The sequence below is a fragment of the Notothenia coriiceps genome, unplaced genomic scaffold (genome assembly GCF_000735185.1).
Source record: "Notothenia coriiceps isolate Sejong01 unplaced genomic scaffold, NC01 NC01_scaffold00032809, whole genome shotgun sequence".
In the NCBI taxonomy this organism is placed as follows: domain Eukaryota; kingdom Metazoa; phylum Chordata; class Actinopteri; order Perciformes; family Nototheniidae; genus Notothenia; species Notothenia coriiceps.
Genome location: NW_011365510.1, coordinates 210,983 through 228,344, shown reverse-complemented (window position 1 = coordinate 228,344; position 17,362 = coordinate 210,983). Strand labels below are relative to the sequence as shown.

At 38.0% G+C, this 17,362-nt stretch overlaps 3 protein-coding genes across 3 annotated transcripts in view; 2 read left to right on the top strand and 1 right to left on the bottom strand.

The window, feature by feature from the left end:
* Positions 1 to 6,320: 6,320 nt before the first annotated feature.
* dhrs9 (dehydrogenase/reductase (SDR family) member 9) lies at positions 6,321 to 10,405 on the top strand. Its single transcript, XM_010789371.1, has 5 exons — positions 6,321 to 6,647; positions 8,111 to 8,428; positions 9,137 to 9,395; positions 9,487 to 9,650; positions 10,051 to 10,405. Exons 1-5 carry the CDS (start codon positions 6,560 to 6,562, stop codon positions 10,269 to 10,271), a joined length of 1,050 nt encoding a protein of 349 aa, XP_010787673.1. The 5' UTR covers positions 6,321 to 6,559; the 3' UTR covers positions 10,272 to 10,405.
* Positions 10,406 to 10,802: 397 nt separating this feature from the next.
* Positions 10,803 to 16,133, top strand: rdh1 (retinol dehydrogenase 1). Its single transcript, XM_010789370.1, has 6 exons — positions 10,803 to 10,907; positions 12,311 to 12,346; positions 12,831 to 13,161; positions 14,214 to 14,472; positions 15,108 to 15,271; positions 15,364 to 16,133. Exons 1-6 carry the CDS (start codon positions 10,905 to 10,907, stop codon positions 15,576 to 15,578), a joined length of 1,008 nt encoding a protein of 335 aa, XP_010787672.1. The 5' UTR covers positions 10,803 to 10,904; the 3' UTR covers positions 15,579 to 16,133.
* Positions 16,134 to 16,229: 96 nt separating this feature from the next.
* The window catches only part of lrp2a (low density lipoprotein receptor-related protein 2a), a 47,957-nt gene continuing 46,824 nt past the window's right edge, over positions 16,230 to 17,362 (bottom strand). Inside the window, exons 76-78 of the mRNA XM_010789381.1 lie at positions 17,146 to 17,262; positions 16,867 to 16,938; positions 16,230 to 16,788 (exon numbers count right to left, since the gene is read on the bottom strand). Coding sequence (XP_010787683.1) covers positions 16,618 to 16,788; positions 16,867 to 16,938; positions 17,146 to 17,262 — 360 coding nt within the window. The 3' untranslated portion in view covers positions 16,230 to 16,617. The remainder of the gene's footprint in view (positions 16,789 to 16,866; positions 16,939 to 17,145; positions 17,263 to 17,362) is intronic.

Genomic DNA, 17,362 nt, shown 5'->3' with positions numbered 1-17,362 from the left:
GATTACTTTGTTTGTTAAAGGTGTCATTTTATCTTCAAATGTTACGTGCGTCTTTCAAGTCTGTCATTAGTGTTACTCATATCTAGGGATGGGTACCGAGAACCGGTACTAAGTCAATACCGGTACCTGATTGGACGGTATCGGTATACCGTTAAGCCGCTGGACAAACGGTGCTGCTGTCGGTATATTGTACGTCTACTTCCTTAGTTTAACTTTAAACCATTCTGGTTGGTTGGGAACCCTCATCCCATGTGATGTATCCGGTTTGAGACCCCTCTGATTGGCCACTGTAAATGCCACTCGTCATCTCTCTCAACAGCGCTCTTATTATTGTTGTGAGACTCCCGCAGCAGGCATGGCGGACAGAGCGAAGCGATCAAAGGTCTGGGTGCGCTTCAACAAATGTAGTGGCGTCGAGAGTGCAAGCTGCAATATATGCACTCAATTAGTTGCTTGTAAGGGGGGTAAGTGTTCTGTCTTTTCGTACAATGTCCCACTGTCTGGCTAAGTCAAGTGCTCGGCGCAGTTGTCGGCGAAATGTCGCTCCTCTGTTTTCATTTAAACAGCTCCTTATATCCGTTAGCGCAGCTAGCTAGCACCAGATGCTAACAGCAACAATACACGTAAGGTCTCTCTCGCTCCCTCCCGGTCCTCCCGATGGCCCTAGGGGTGAACATCTGAATGGGAAAATGTATTATATTGAAGAGTTAAACGATTCTTATATTGACTGAAGCCATATTTGGTCTGACACATGGCAGCCATTTTGTTAAAATGGTAGTGTTTTCTCCAAATTGTCACTGGTGTTACCGTCACTGGTGTTACTCTTCTTCCTGGTAACACGTAACACCAGTAACGTTCCTATATAAATAAGCTTTGTATAATGTATAAAAATATAAAAATAATAAAAATACTTTAAGCTCTACTTGTTGTGGATTCATCAAGTTAAGAGTTAGTTATTGCTATTTAACAGGTTTTAGATGTGTTTAGAAGGAATATATTTCAGCAGATTTGTATCACCCAGATTCCACCTTTTCTGTAGAATGACTCACTTAACATATTTTACCGTGATTTAATTGTAATACACGTTTCAAAATGAAGCCGAAATAAAAAAATACTGATAACGGTTAGTAAAAACCAAGAACTAATGCTTTGACAATTGTACAGACAAGACGGCAGGCGAAAAACCCATAGACTGTATATGAAAAACCTTTTAAAATGCGTGTTTTTTTAATGGAGAACGAATCGATCAGGCTAAACTATCCTGTAGCTGCTCCGTCCAAACTCACAACAACGTCCTAAAGACAGAAATAAAGCAGCGACTGTCAGGATTTGAGTTTTGTGTGTTAAGTTTTGGTTTTATTTAGCTGTTCTGTGTTCCCTTTAGCATGTTTTCCTCCTTGTGTCTTGTCTGATCCTTCTTCCTGTGTTTGCCTTCCTGTCGTTAGTTTCCCTGGTGTGTCTGATTGTCTCATTGTGTTCACCTGTTGCCCTTCTGTTTCTCCCTCCTTTACCCAGCTGTTTCTTGTCCCGTGATTCCCCCTCTCTGTATTTAGTCTTGTCTTTCCCTGTGTTCCCCTGTCGGTTCATTGTTTGTCTTTCCTGTCTCCCTCCATGTGGATCACGGTTAGTTCTTGTGTTGTTGTTTCCTTGTGCTACGTTTAGATTCATGCCATGTTTTGTTCATCAGCTTTTAAATAAAGCTCGCTTTTGTTTCTAGACCTTTTGACCTTTTCTTTGTAGTCTACTTTTGGGTCCTACCTTTTCCACGCATCGTATCAGCGACTGTATTCGCCATGACACAGACAGTCTGTGTTTTGTTCATGTTTAACTTTTGTCCAGTTTCTGAACAGATATGAGGAGCTGTGAGCTCGTTGTCCTAACAGCTAACGGCTGATGTTTTGGTTTTCTGATTCAACGTCAGTGGCTGAGATCTTCACTGCTGATTGGCTACCGCGAGAACGTGTCACGTGAATTTTACGCTCGAGTTGAAAAAATTGATTACACACACACACACACACACACACTTCAAAGTATTGCTTGTTCATACAGTTGATTGTTCGAGCTTTACTGTGCACTGCTGTGTGGACAGGTGTCTTTTATACTGATAACGAGTTCAAACGGGTGCCATTAATACAGTTAACAAGTGGAGGACAAAGGAGGCTCTTAAAGAAGAAGTTACAGGTCTGTGAGAGCCAGAAATCTTGTTTGTAGGTGACCAAATACTTATTTTCCACCATAATTTGCAAATAAATTCTTTAAAAATCAGAAAATTTGATTTTCTGGATTTTTTTTTTTCTCATTTTGCCTCTCATAGTTAAGGTATACCTAGGATGAAAATTACAGGCCTCTCTCATCTTTTTAATTGGGAGAACATGCACAATTGGTGGCTGACTAAATACTTTTTTGCCCCACTGTATGTGCAGAGTTTGACCCTTGAAGGCTATTTCTTCTGCTCTGAAATGGAATATATTTCTTACATATTAATAGAATTTTAGATTTTTTTGGTTTGATTTCAGATTTGTGAATGGGAGAAGTAGCCTAGTAGATAGAAAACATACCAAACAGTAATTATTCAAAGTAGAGTATTTCATTTTGTATACTGTAATAAGGAGGCATAGGCCTATTATAATGTTTTACATTATTGATATTAAAAAAGTGATTTGTTTTCCGTCTCATTCGTGTGTTTTTCTTATCAGAGTGAAGTTATTTATTTGTAAGCTCCAAAACCAATGGTTTTCCCTCAATGGCCTTGGTGCCCTGCATGTGGCCTTTGTGCCCTAAAAAAACGTGTGGCACCAAAGGCCAAATGGCCTTGCCCCTAAAATGACGAAATTCCAAGCCTACCTACAAATCTAGATTTAAAAAGGAATTGAAATCTTAAAAAAACACTAAGACATTACTTTAGACACATAAATAAGTCAATGGATAATACAAATGTTTTGCTATAATGAAGTGTCCGTTTTCATCCAGCAGCATCAACATAAGAATTGAAGAAAAATAATCATGTTACTAGGGAAACCAAAATAAAATATTTGTACCTTGATTAACATAAAAATAAAAATATTTGAGGGAATTTCTGGTCGATCGTGAACACAGCATAGCAATTTAAGGATTAGAAAAGCAAATTGTACTGTACCTGGACTACTCACTGGTTCCTTCAGAGATCCAGCAACACAACTGAGGCTCATCATAGTAAACCTATGCCTCTCCTTTCCCATTATCTACACCTCCATTAGACTGATAAGAGTAGTGGCAGCAATATAACCCATACTAATCTTCCTTTGTAAGGTTACATTTCATCACTAAACCAAGTTCATTGACTCTTATTAGATATAACATTGTGTCCTTGATAACAAACCCAGGAACTTTTAAAATCTGAAATTGACCAATAAAGCATCCCTTAGTATTACTGGGTTCACCTGTTTAAATAGTGTGTGAATGGGTAAAGGCCATTAGTTAGTAAGTTAATGATTGTCGTTAGTATGCATTACTTCTTAAATCTTCTTTATTTTGTATGTATATTATTATACATTTCTCAAGATAAATCCCCAAAGTAGTCAATGGTCTCTAGAGAAAAGGAAAATGCCCCAAATATGTGCAAATCTAGAAATATGTTGTATCCATCACATTCACCCTCTTTAAGATGTAAATATTATATCCAGAACGTTTTTCACATTAGTCCATTGCTTTTAACAGAACTGTGCAGCTTCCTTATTTCCCAGTTAATTATTAGTACACCAAGTATGATTAATAAAATATGCTGTTGTAAAAAATGAAGAGTAATCAAGAGGATTTCCAGGAGGGTAATGGCCCCTAGGACAAGAAGTGAAGAGCCTGGGTTTGGAATTTGCTCCTTCTTTACAGCATGTTATTATTCACAGGTGGTTGATATTTCCACAGGAAGGTGGAGGCTAGTCAAAGACACACTTTGATATAAAAACTCAGTTTCAGGTTTTCTCTCACAGAAACCTAACTGTGTGTAAATATAGCTGGAGAAAACAGGGTTGAACAACTCTATTTCATGTCTACAAAAGGGAGCTGATCATTTCAAAGTCACAATTATAGGAGATAAAAATACATGGACATTATGTCACATCTAAAGGAGCTAACTAAATACACAAGTAATTTCGTATACATGTAAAAAACAAAAAAAAACATGCCTTATTAACTTCCAGTATACTTTATCAAACAACATGCCCACTAAGGTTAAAAGACATTCAAATAACACAGTATCACCTACAGCAGGATCAGATATTCAGAAACAGGTCTAGCTTGTTAAGCAAGTGAAATTACAATTGAATGAGCCTCAAACCATTCACCTTATATTTAAAAATGTCCAACTTGAATCAGTAGAGCAAATAACATAAAAGCCTGTTTGTTTATTTCAATAGAATTCTTAGCTTAGACAAACAGCAAAACTGCTTCAAACTGTAACGGCTGATTCCAGTTTGTGGTTTTTGTCTCTGAATGCACAAATGCTGTTTGTATAGCTGGAGATACCGGACACAACTTTGTGTCACACCTGACAAAGAGGAGGCATATCATGCCATTGATTCTGAATCAGACAATTAGTTTTTTGACAAAGAGCCTTAATAGGCCAAACCCAAATGTTGCTTTTTCAAAATACAGCAATGTTACTGTTGAATGCCGAAGTGAAAAAAATATTTAAAGAATAGCACTTTTAGGAACATTCTCAGATCGTTCCTAAAGACAACAAAGGTAAAAATGTGGCTTGTTTTTCTACAACATGGTGGAGGAGACTGTCTTTCTTTGCATTTGCTGTTTGAATGTACAGTTGTGTTTGGCAGCTTGTTTGGTGCCAGCATTGAGCAATATAGGTGTTAAAATATACATTGCAGCAATAAAGGTAACAACAGGAGCTTGAGTCAATGTATTTCATCAACTTAATTCAACTTTAGGTACAGCGCCTAATCATTGGATGCATGTATTCATTGATTTTGAATTGATTGAGGGAGATAAGAGTATCATACATTTTAACATGTATTCTTATCGTATGTAGAATGATTGTACCCGGTAAGTCACAATCCCTCCCTTCTCTGCTAGAGAACATTTAGTTTCGAAAAACAGTAAAATACAGTAAGATGGAAGACGGAGAGAGAAAAGAAAAATGTGCAAGATGTACAAGTCAGTTAAATCAGAAAAAAGGGGGCAAACAGCTTCAAAATAGTTCACTAGACATGTAAATAATGTACTCTCATTCAACACTTAATATAACTTGCGCCATTTCAACGTAGACTCTATGGGTATCCCAACGTGTTACAGTGCAAGATTAATCAAAATCGAAAAATAATATCACAACTCCAATTAAAGATTTAAACATATCCCTGATTCATCTAGAGCTGGTAATGTAGCAATGGCCACCACATTTTACATATTTCATGGCCAGGAGCACTCTTCAGGTTTTAATCAGGTTTAACCAAATAAAACAGTTGGGTGTGGGTCTTTTATATTGATCTAAAGAGATGTTAATTAGAACTAGTTTCACCTGAAAGAACCACCCTGAAACCCTTGACACATGGTAACATTTATTTTCTTTTTATAATGGGTATAATGGCAACTATTTGAACTGATCATTTTTCAAAAAAGAATCAAGCAATATTAGCAAACGTTCTCATGTTCCAGATGATAAATAGTAAGAATTTCCGGAATTTATTTGTCTTTTTTGAGAAGTAAAAATAAAAATCTGAGTGGTCCAATGAAGGAAACGGGCATTTGCCTTGTTAAGGACATTTTGTCGATTTAAATGTGTTGGCAGTGTTTTGGCAAGATGTTGGACCTGACAGGGAAAGGAGGGAGGCGGGTATATATTTATATAACAATTAAGAATATTTTTAATTAAGAATATCTGAAAAACACACATTATAACAAAAAAACAACAACAATGGGGCCAGACCATAGACTGGGCCAGACAGGTCCAAACAAAACAAGTAAACCAGGAAAACTGAACAAGTACATACCCTATCCCTATGGTACAGACCAGGGAGGACAGGGCCAGGTACACGGGGACTCAGGCAAGAACAATATAACACGGGAACATAGACGACAAACCGACAGAGAAGGAAAGACAGGCATAAATACACACAGGACGAATCACAATGAGAAGCCAAAGCTGGGGAGGGAATGCAAAAAGACAAAGTTAGCAGGTGAAAATAATCAGAGAATCAAACAGGCGGCAACAACTACATTATCATGCAGTCTCCAGCAGATGGCATCCTTCAAACGTAATTTACCTGAAAAGAGGGCGGGACCACTTGTGATACCTGCATTTTCCGGAAGTTGCTTTCAAATAAAAATAAAAAGGAAATAAATAGAGATGGTGAATGAATTTCCACCAGTTCAGTGTCTCTCCTGAAGATTCACATCCTGCTGCTCTGGAATAAGACACGGATCCATTCACAAATGATATTCTACACGTAAGGTTTTGTTTGGCTTTCCCTCAACGAAAGTTCAACTAGGAAAACCTGAAACAAGAACCAGTTCTGTGAATCTTCTTCCACACAAGGAAACGTGTTAGTATCTGGCTGTTTTAGTTACAACAATGACTCCAGTAACAATTTGGCAAACTTTTGATTCAGCGTTTTCGGTGAGATTTTCAACCATGAATACCATGTTCCAGCAAATAAATCGTAAGTAGTTGCTGCTTTTCTATGTCTTTATGATGGGTACCCGAATATAATTGAGTTTTGCTGTCTGTCGGTCGTGCTAAAAATAACATTTTGATTAGTATTTTCACAGTTTTAATGGTATTTTTTTCAATCAAATGCTCCTCTGAATAATTAAGGAAAAGTTGGACCCCTAATCAGTATCAGTTTTTTTAAATTTACATCACGTATTTCCACTGGCTTTACTTGTCTTAATATGTATTTGTTTAGATTTCAATCATCAATTTGATCGACAGAAATGACTGCAACAATTTAAATTATTGAAAAATCGTTTCATTTAATAAGTCCCTGTTTCTCAAAGCAAATCTATAAATTTTCTTCCTGTTGTCCATAAAGGTGAACTTAATGTTGTTTTTTTAACTGAGAATAAGCCATGTTAAGATCACATTTTGCCCTGACAAAAATATATAATGGCTCAGAGTTTTTTTACTTAATAATTTAAAGTGATAAACTATAAGTATCATTGGGCTTGTAATTCATCAATTTAAAATAAGGAGGTGCAGTCAGGAGCTCATCGCACAAAAATGTGTTTCACAATAGGCATTCCTAAATGCAATGTAACCACCCAACGAGAGAGACAGGTTTCCCTACTGTATATGCACTGTCATGTACTACTTTTTTACTTCTTCTGCAGCCTAGTGATAATATTATGAATTGTTATAATGCCATCAGCTTGAAGACAATAAGTCCAGGGTTGCAAATGTAGTGTTTGCTGATAATGGGGATGGATTGAAAAGTACTATGTAATAATCCTAATGAAAACCTCCAACTATTTTGTAAGATATGAGTAAAAGTTAGTTTAAAAGTAAAGTAGCTGTAGCTTAAATCACAATCTCACTTTAAGGTAGCTACAGTAGCTGTTGGACATAGCTGTTATCAGCTGATGGAGTTGGAGTTTGCCCATTTTTCATGACATTTTTAAGATGTTTACATTTCCAATTCATCTGGCTGCCTTGAGGTCTCTCATCAATGTTGGCTTAAACGTTTAGGTCGCAAATCAAAGTGTTACATTTAGTCACAACAAGGCAAACTAATTTGCTGCAGTAGATTTTGTGTTTCAACCAAAAACTCCAGGTAAGCTAATAAATGGACCTTGAAGGTACCGGTATATTGATAATTTTTTTAACTCTGTGGTCAAATATTCTACGGTACTGGAATTCAAACTGAGCTCAAAATAAATGGGCCTAAAAAACCACAAGGACGACTATCCATCTATCACAACATATCTAAATATTGAATTTGCATTCGTTATGTGAACATTTATTTCCTATAGTGCCAGTAAGCCTTACAGATGGAAACATTGCCATGTCATTAAGAGGAAATAGATGTTTTATTGGGAGCATAACAATGTTTTCCTTTGATGACTCCTTGTGTGCCCAGTTATCTTTGTTTGTTTGTCTTTTTAACTCTGACCTTCTTGTTTTTAGAAAAGCATTACCTTTATGCCCTTGGACTGGTGGTTCCCTGGTGCATCTATCGCTGGTACAAGGGTAGCAGGAGAGTGACCAAAAAAGAAGACAAATATGTCTACATCACTGGCTGTGACTCTGGGTTTGGTAATCTCCTCGCGAGACACCTTGACAAGCAGGGCTTCAACGTGATTGCCTCCTGTTACACTGACAAGGGTGAAGAAGAGCTGAAGAAGATCACCTCCGACAGACTGGCGACTCTTCACTTGGATGTTGCCGACTCAAAGAGTGTGGAGAAAGCCGCAGCTCTCATCAAGACTCTGGTTGGACCGAAGGGTAAGTGGCTTTGAGTTGCTCATTCCCTTTCATCACAAGTTTCTAATATCCTTACACGTTTAGGGTAAATATAGTTAGGTTATCTAGAGCAGCAACAGTAGAGAAGCAACAGTAGAGAAGCAATGATCATTCCTTTTCTTTTATTGCCCAAATCTCATTCATTGCCCCCCCAAACAATGTCTGGTGAGTCCATAGTCATGAATTGCACATTTTAAATTGGGTGGTGCTGATCATCTCTAGAGCCTGCAGACTGAAATCAGTTGAAAACAGATACTGACCCTCTGAAATGATTCAAATCGACCGATCAGCCCCTCAATAATTGACCTAATATCTTGTCAGCTTAATCGTTTTAAAATCTAATCATGTCATGATATCATGTCAATTAAAGGGTTATGTGCCAGTGTTTCAGAATAACCTGTGATCATGTTTGCTGGTGGGGATAGCCTGAATACTTTGGTGGTTGGTTGTTGTAATGACAAATATTTCTCACCTTTTCTGTTTCCCTTTTGTTTTATGCATGCCCAAATGTCCAGTGCATGTTAAAATGTCACCTACCAATTTATATATTACCATTGTTCTATGGCCTATAAGTAGAGTAATGCTATTCTCGTAGCATCCTGAATATTTTAGCAGCTATTGGTAGGTCAATTATTATTATACTTTTTCTCTTGGCTTTATGGCTTAGTATTATCTTGTTGTGTTCTCCAGGCCTCTGGGCCGTCGTGAACAACGCTGGAATCGCTCTGCCCTCCGGCCCCACGGACTGGATGACTATATACGACTACAAGAACATGCTGGCTGTCAACCTCTGCGGGGTGATCGACGTCACACTGAGCGTCCTCCCTCTCATCAAGAAGGCCAAAGGCAGAGTGGTGAACGTGGCCAGTGTGTTTGGGCGAGTGAGCGCCTTTGGGGGGCCTTACTGCGTGTCCAAGTTCGGAGTGGAGTCCTTCAACGACAGTCTGCGGTAAGAGAGATGTTGCCTTTTAATGCTGCACACACATTGTTATTTTCACAAGTATCTTTTTGACTTACAGCCAACAACCTTTGTGTTACAGGCTAAACATGGCACCGTTTGGCATTAAGGTAGCATGCATTGAGCCAGGCTTCTTCAAAACCAATGTGACTGATACAGTTGCGATGAAAAAGAACCTGAGGCAGCTGTGGGAGCGACTCCCTCAGGATGTGAAGGAGGACTATGGACCTGATTACTTGCAAGCATGTGAGTCACTCTACATTTTTAAATGTATAATAACCTTTTTTTAATTGTTATAGCTCAAAACTTCCCTGATTAATTCACCGACATTGATGAGATGGTTTGTCTAAATCTTCACTTTAACATAAGTCATCAACTTTTCTCTCCACTGTCTAATATTTGAAGACTTTAATTTAAGTATTTTTTGTAGTTTAAGCAAAATCCTAATTAAATGGCTTATTTGTGTGATGTACAGTATATTTACTTGGATAAAGAAAGCAGAACAAGTAGTGAAAGTGGTAGTGAATGAATATAATAAGTGCCAAATTAAACATATTTTTCCAAGACACTTCCATATTATCAGGACAGGAACTAATTACAAATGACTAGATCTGTAAATTAAAGTGTTTCCCTGCATCTCTTTCAGCTATTGACATGTTGGAACAAAGGTTTAACATGTTGACTGATGGGAACCTGATGAAGGTGGTGTACTGCATGGAGCACGCCATCTCTGCCGTTTACCCTCAGACTCGCTACTCCGCTGGGTGGGACGCCAAGTTCTTCTGGCTGCCTGCGGCCTACCTGCCAACCAGCATCGCTGATAGGCTTTTCCGTGGAAATGCCCCTCCGTTTAAACCAAAAGTATAAGTAGTTCCTGCCAAATCAGTTGTGTTAGAAAAACATGGGCTAATTTAAAGATTTCTTGTCACTTTTATATTACTGCTATAAATGTTTGTACATGAAGGTTCGTTGAAAATACATAAACATTTTCTGTATCATCATCAATGTTTGGCTCTTCATTCTTTCTTTGACCCCTAAGAAATTTGCATGCTTGCTCTATTGATTATAAGATCTAATCTAAAGCCTTCGCAGATAACGGACTTTGATCTCTGACAATAACTTTTGTTTCTTAGGTTATATGATCGTAAACAAAGAGTCACAACGACTTGTAAAGCTTTTGTTATTAACCGCTTTCTCTGTTTAAAAACCTTCACATATTTATTTCCCTCTAAATTCAGAGAGCAATCTGTCACCTTTATGCAGAGTTGTTGTTTTCAGAGTTTATTTGAGGGAATGCAGTTATCAAATCCAGGGGTCATGAAATCTGGTGTCGCCTATTACACAACCGCATGTTGGTGAAACATTTAACTCTGCTGTTATATCCACTATGGACCTTGACACTGCAGACGCACTGAAAACGATCATCCTATCAACCTGAGACAAATAAACTGAGAAAGGATTGTAACTTCAATTATTCTCTTCTTCTGAAGACCTGCAGCCATGGTATGTTTGCACTATTATTTTACACATCTTGAATGAGTGTGAATGTGCTTTGTTCTCATTGGAAGAACCCACACAGGATTTGGATGGACCTAATTATTTTTTATTTATTGGAGTTAAAATTAAGTGACATATGACTGGTTTTGTTCTTTTTAACAAAACTAGCACATGTGATTTTAATGCTTTCTGGTGGTTTGATTTGGTTTGTCTACATTTTTAAAAGAAATACCAGCACAGCCAGACTAAGTGTTACACTCAAATAAAAGTTGCGAAGATACCATAAAGCTCTTAAGACGTATTCCATTGTGCTTCCTTTGAAGGGAAATTGTATAAAAAGGTTTACTGAAAGATACAACAACACATCTTGCTTACCTTGTGTTGGTTTGTATGCAGATTGGTTTGATCTGATCTCCACTGCTAAATACAATGAAAGTTAATTTGTTTGTGGTAAACAATGTATTATAACCAAATATGGTATATTATTTGTCTTGGGTTAAAATAACAGATGCATTCTTGTGAAAGGAAGATTTCACCATGTGTTTGTGGTGGAGCTTATTTAATTCCTGCCTAGCCTGTACTGGAGTTATGTATTTGAGTCATTTCAGACTGTGTGCATGTACTCATTATGAAGTAAATGTAGCAATACCACAGTGTAGAAATACTGATACATGTTAAAATCAGCAAAACTATTGAAAAGTGTCATGGCCAGATAAAGCCACTAGATGGCGCTGGAGCAGTAATTAGCTTTTGAAAACATTAGGAATGTGTTTTGGAGCCTTCTCTGATCATGTTTAGAGGTTGGTTCGAAATTAAAATGAGGGGCTGAGTTGCCCTTCAATGTCTATGTTTTTGTTGATAGCTACAAGTTAATATCATACAGTGTATGTTTAATTTGTAGGTTATCACAAATGGGGGGCCTTTAGGGGCCTCTGGCAAAGAGATTTAGTGAATATTGACGGATAAAACTGTTATTTATGTGTCCTTCACTTTGGTGCATTTCTCACATCAGAATTGAACTCCTGTCCATATGTATTGAACACATTGGAAATACTTTGGCATATGTAAATGATAAGGTGCAATTCTCTGTTGTTTCCTACATTATCAATTGCGTGTCATACATCAAAATGTGTTATTCGTTTTCTCTGTCTACAGCTTTCATACTATGCATATCTTATATAACTGTCCATGAGACTCTTCCTGTAAAGAGATCCTGGATTGAATTATTGTAGTCTGAATCATGACATTAACCAATAGGCCCTGCCGTTTGATTAACCAGTTCATTAAAAAAGAAATCACTTTAGCAAATGGTTAATAGAGGCCTTGGGTATTCCTTTTTAGCTTTCCATGTTTGTGAGTCATCTAAGATGTTTGAACTGAACAAATACATCTAACATTTCTCCACTCAGGTTTTGACAGACAATCTGATGACGTATTTAGTAGAGGTAAGTTGATGTATCTTTGTTGGCACAATTTCCTTAATTATTCCCTTCTACTGTAAGTTTTACAGAGAAGAAGAAGGAAAAAGAAGCATGATGCCATATATTAATATTGAAATCATAACAAACTTATTTCTAAAGCACCTTATATACAAGAAATATGGCTAAAAGTACTTAAAACTGATAAAAACAGTAACATTATTAAGTAACAGTTAACAAATGAAGTTTTTAAGCTTATTTTTGCTCCTGTTGAACATGACCGTGACAATTTGAGATTATTTTAGTTTTTCATACCTTGACCTTTTTTTCTTCTCTTTGTTATCATTATTATTATAATTATACTTATTGTTTGTTTTGTTTCTGACATGTTCAATACATTGACTAATAAATACAAAAAATAAAACAAATTATGTTAGAAAGAAAGCTATTCACAAGAACTAACAAAAGGACATTTTAGAGGCATCAAAGTCAAATGTTTTGTGTGTTTTAGGTAATGCTGTCACACCTGGCGTTCACATGTGCTTTACTCCTGGCCTCTGTCGCTGCGATCCGCCGGTTCATCAGAGAGTCCTACAGGGTGGGGGGCTTCGGGCAGAAGCATGTGTTCATCACAGGCTGTGACAGCGGCTTCGGGAACCTGCTGGCCCGGCAGCTCGATGGGAAAGGCCTCCACGTCCTGGCTGCGTGTCTCTCAGAGGAAGGGGCAGCAGACCTGGCAGCAGCGACCTCCTCCAGGCTAAAAACCCTGCTGCTGGACGTCACAGACAGTGAGAGCATCAGGAGGGGGGTGCAGTTTGTGAGCAGAGAGGTCGGAGAGCGAGGTGAGGCGGCAGGAGGTGCTCACAGATAGGGTGCCAGTCAGAGGGAGGCACTGGGAGAGACAAAGCCAACCTAGACCATCAACTCTTCCTCCTCCTATAGGCCGGGAGACCATACTTACCTCATAGTCTGCATTTTTTTACAAGACAGGAACAGAATTAAGCTTCTCCAAACATAAATGTTATTGATAAAATAAAACAAAGTTTATTTGAGTTTATCAAGACTACGTTTGATTGTGTAGGTTTGCGTAGTGGACATAACTCCTAAAAATATGTGATGTTAATATACACTGATTTATTGGCATCTTAATAACGATTAGATGCCAATCCATAATTTGCACTGGGGACATTTTATAAAAACTGGTATTACTTTTCAGATTTTATTAATCAAGTACATCTTTTTTTTTTTTTGTACTTTTATTGTCATTACACAGTAGGCCTACTTACTATGTAACGAAATGGTTTCTCTGCATTTGACCCGTCCTAGTGTTAGGAGCAGTGGGCTGCCATTAGTGTGTAGGGAACGGAACGGTGCCTTACTCAGGGACACCTCGGTAGCACCTGGTCTTGCCGGGACTTGAACTGGTGACCTTCCAGTTGCCAAGCCAAGTCCCTATCCACTTCGCCACCACCGCCCTGTACCGCCCTGTACGGCCCACATCTGTAGGATTTATGGGATTTTGTCAGTGCAGCAAAACAAAAGAAACCCAAACAGAATGAGAGTAAAGTTTACCATCAGAATTCAAATGTGTAAAAGAAACTAATCTAAATTAGTGCAGAGTTAATGTAAATAGATAAATACAAATAAAACCAATATACATAACTTATTATTTCTTAGGTGTTCACAGATTCCAGTGCAAAGTGTGTAATGTGAAAAGTGAAAGCACAAGGAGATCAATAACTTTTTTTCTTCAATCGAGACATTCACCAGTTTGCTGCCGCCCTATACGGCATATATATGAGAAATTGATTAAGCCAACTACAAACATATTTATATGATCAGTGAATATAATCTCAAACATCAATCCTCTTTCTCTCTCCTCTTTCCCCTGCAGGTCTGTGGGGTCTGGTGAATAACGCTGGCCGGTCAATCCCCATCGCTCCGACAGAGTGGACGAAGTTGGAGGATTTCACAAAGGTTTTGGATGTGAATCTGATCGGAGTAATTGATGTGACGCTCCAGTTTCTGCCTCTGCTGAAGAAGGCTCAGGGCAGGGTGGTAAATATGGCCAGTGTTTTGGGCAGACTGTCTCTGATTGGAGGAGGATACTGTCTGTCCAAATGGGGAGTGGAAGCTTTCTCCGACAGCCTCAGGTGAGACAGCAGCTTTCACATTTGTTTAGGATATAGCAACTACTGAATAGGGTTTATCAGAAACAAGAAAAACCTTCATGTTCAGCACACATTTCCAATGGATCGTTTTTTTAGAGGGATTGCAACCCTCCGGAGGTCAATGAACATCCCTTTGGTTTCACACACAATACATATTATAAGTATTCACATCAGTCAACACCCAAATAAAACAATATGAAAATGTTCAACAATACAAGTAAAAGTCCAGCAATTATCAGAACATGGATCAAAGTAACAAAAGTGCAAGTACTTTAGAAATATAAACCCCTACAAGTGATTTTTATTATTGCATTTTTTAGGGTTAAATCAGTGGCTTCGTGTAATTATTATTAGATAAGTTTACCATTGGGGATCTAAACAGTTATTCAAATACTTAAAGTACTTAAATAAGTTTAGCGGGGTATTTGTAATAAATGGTGGATCCACTGCTTTAATATTGAGCAATGTGTTCTATTCAAAAAGCTTATATGTTTTTTGCAAGATGAAAATATGTTATCTTTCTTCACCTGTTTTTAGTTTATAGACTAGGTGCGAAAACTATTTACATCAGACATTTAAAAAAAGGGTCACCGGAATGTTTTTCCTCTTCTTTCCAGGAGGGGCATGCAGCAGTTTGGCATCAAAGTGAGCATTATCGAGCCTGGTTTCTTTAAGACAGCTATTACCAGTGTGGAGCTGATTGACACTGACCTGAGGAGGCTGTGGACCCGCCTCCCTCAGGAGGTCAAAGACTCGTATGGAGAAACATACTTAGAAGACTGTGAGTGGAAGTACAGTCGATCACTATCACCAACAAATAGTTTCAAATAAAAAATCCTCATGTCTCCTCTGCTCTGTGTTTTTCCTCGCCAGATGTGAAGGCTCAGGAATTCTCCATGGGCATCCTGTGCAGTACAGATATCTCCAAGGTGACCAGGTGTATGGAGCACGCGCTGACGGCTCAGTTCCCACGCACACGCTACAGCGCAGGCTGGGATGCCAAGTTGTTTTGGATCCCTCTGTCCTACCTCCCTTCATGTGTGTCAGACTTTGTTGTCAATATGCTTCTTCCTTCACCTAAAGGGTAACAAAGAAAGAGGCAACTAAACTAAACGATATGACGGTTTTTCCCAAAGTTTTTAAAGAAATGATTTGTGACAATACATTTTTTTTAAAAGTGTCAAGACTGTTACAAAATAGGACATTTATTGATTTCATGTCCCAGCAATTTAAACCATATGTTGTGGATGATCACATATACAGATTTTTTTGACATGTCCTTAATATGATACGAAATAAATCATTCTGTAAAGTTAAGAACTTCTTCACCGTGTTTACATAATGACAGTGTACATCTGCATCCTCAGGTCACGTGTTGCTAGAGAATCAACTGCTTAAATGAATTTACATTGAAAACCGACAAGGGCACGTTGGAGTATTGCTCCAAGCTGATGTTGGCCATTGTTCCAAAATTATTAGTGAACAGTGATCATGCTGATTCAAAGTCAGGGAACAAAGTGATTTTGATTAAGAGTACAGTATGCTTTGCACACGCTTTTTACACCTGTTTACACTGGAGCAAATATCTTTGTAAAATTAAAAAGCAATTACTAAATTCCAATTACTCTTGTTTAGTTTCCAGCCCTGAAATGAGGTATATAAACATGTAAGATTTAGATACATCTTCAGTTTTGTTCAGTGGCAATTACTCAACACATTTCTCTAACAACCTTTGATCATTTTCGTGCTGTACATTCAGAATGCCGGTCACTTTTACTCTGTTATTGTGTTTATGCTGAACTATTCATAGGATCTATTTCAAAGATATTTTCTGACAAAATCTTACTGTTCAAATTTACAAATATACAACTTATTTATAAACATTTCTATCAGCAGCTTCAGTGCAAAGATATACATTTTGTACATCAGAATAAAGAAAACATTAACACAAGAATTGGCATATGAAATGTCAAAAGGCATAGTCACAGAGGACTTATTTTCTTCATTCTTTAGAAATGTATTTCTCTTTCCTAAAACAATTTGAAGTTTTATACACAGGCTGCATAAAAAAATAAATTCTGTGCAAAGTGTGTTTCTTTTTCTGATTCCTCGTCTGCGAGAGAGGGGTTATACGTCGCTGTCCTCTTTCACGAGGTTGGCTGTGTCTTTGAAACTGTCCTCGGTTGGAGAAAAGGTGCTCGGACGTTCCCTCTTCCGAGGTTTGGCGGGGGGGGCAAACGGAGAGGGCTCGGGGGCCGCAGAGTCCCCGCTGCTTCCTACTGGCTTGTCATCCTTCATCTGTGGAACAACGAACGCAGAGGGTAAACAAGCCAAAAGAGAACACGTTCATACCTTAAATAGTGTCTTAATACTAACCTCTGAATATGAAGGGTTTTCAAACGTGGCGCTTGGCTTTAATTTTCGCTTGAATAAGCTCCACTTCGACTCCTGCAGAAAAACACAAACAGTGAGGTGGCATCACACAAATAAAAATACTTACATTGTTTTATGAACTGTTTTTTCATTTTATGATTCTTGTAAGAGTCTTAATAAATGGCTTATTGCTTAGTTGTTCTATTTCTGTTCTTGTACATTTTCTTAGGTCTATCTTGGAAAAGAGAGAAATATAAACCCATACTCCGGACATGGACTCACCTGAGCAGGATTGGTGTTGACAGAAGTTGTGTTCACAGTGACTGCACTCTGATCTCCGTGATATGCCGGGTTCACAAACTTGTTCTCCAACTGTTCACCACTCACATTAACTGTCACCTGTTGAGGAACACAATGTCAGTTTCATAATCCATGAGGATTGATCTGATTGGCTTAACCATCAACATTTTTGTTTGTTTTGAATGGTTAATATAATCAT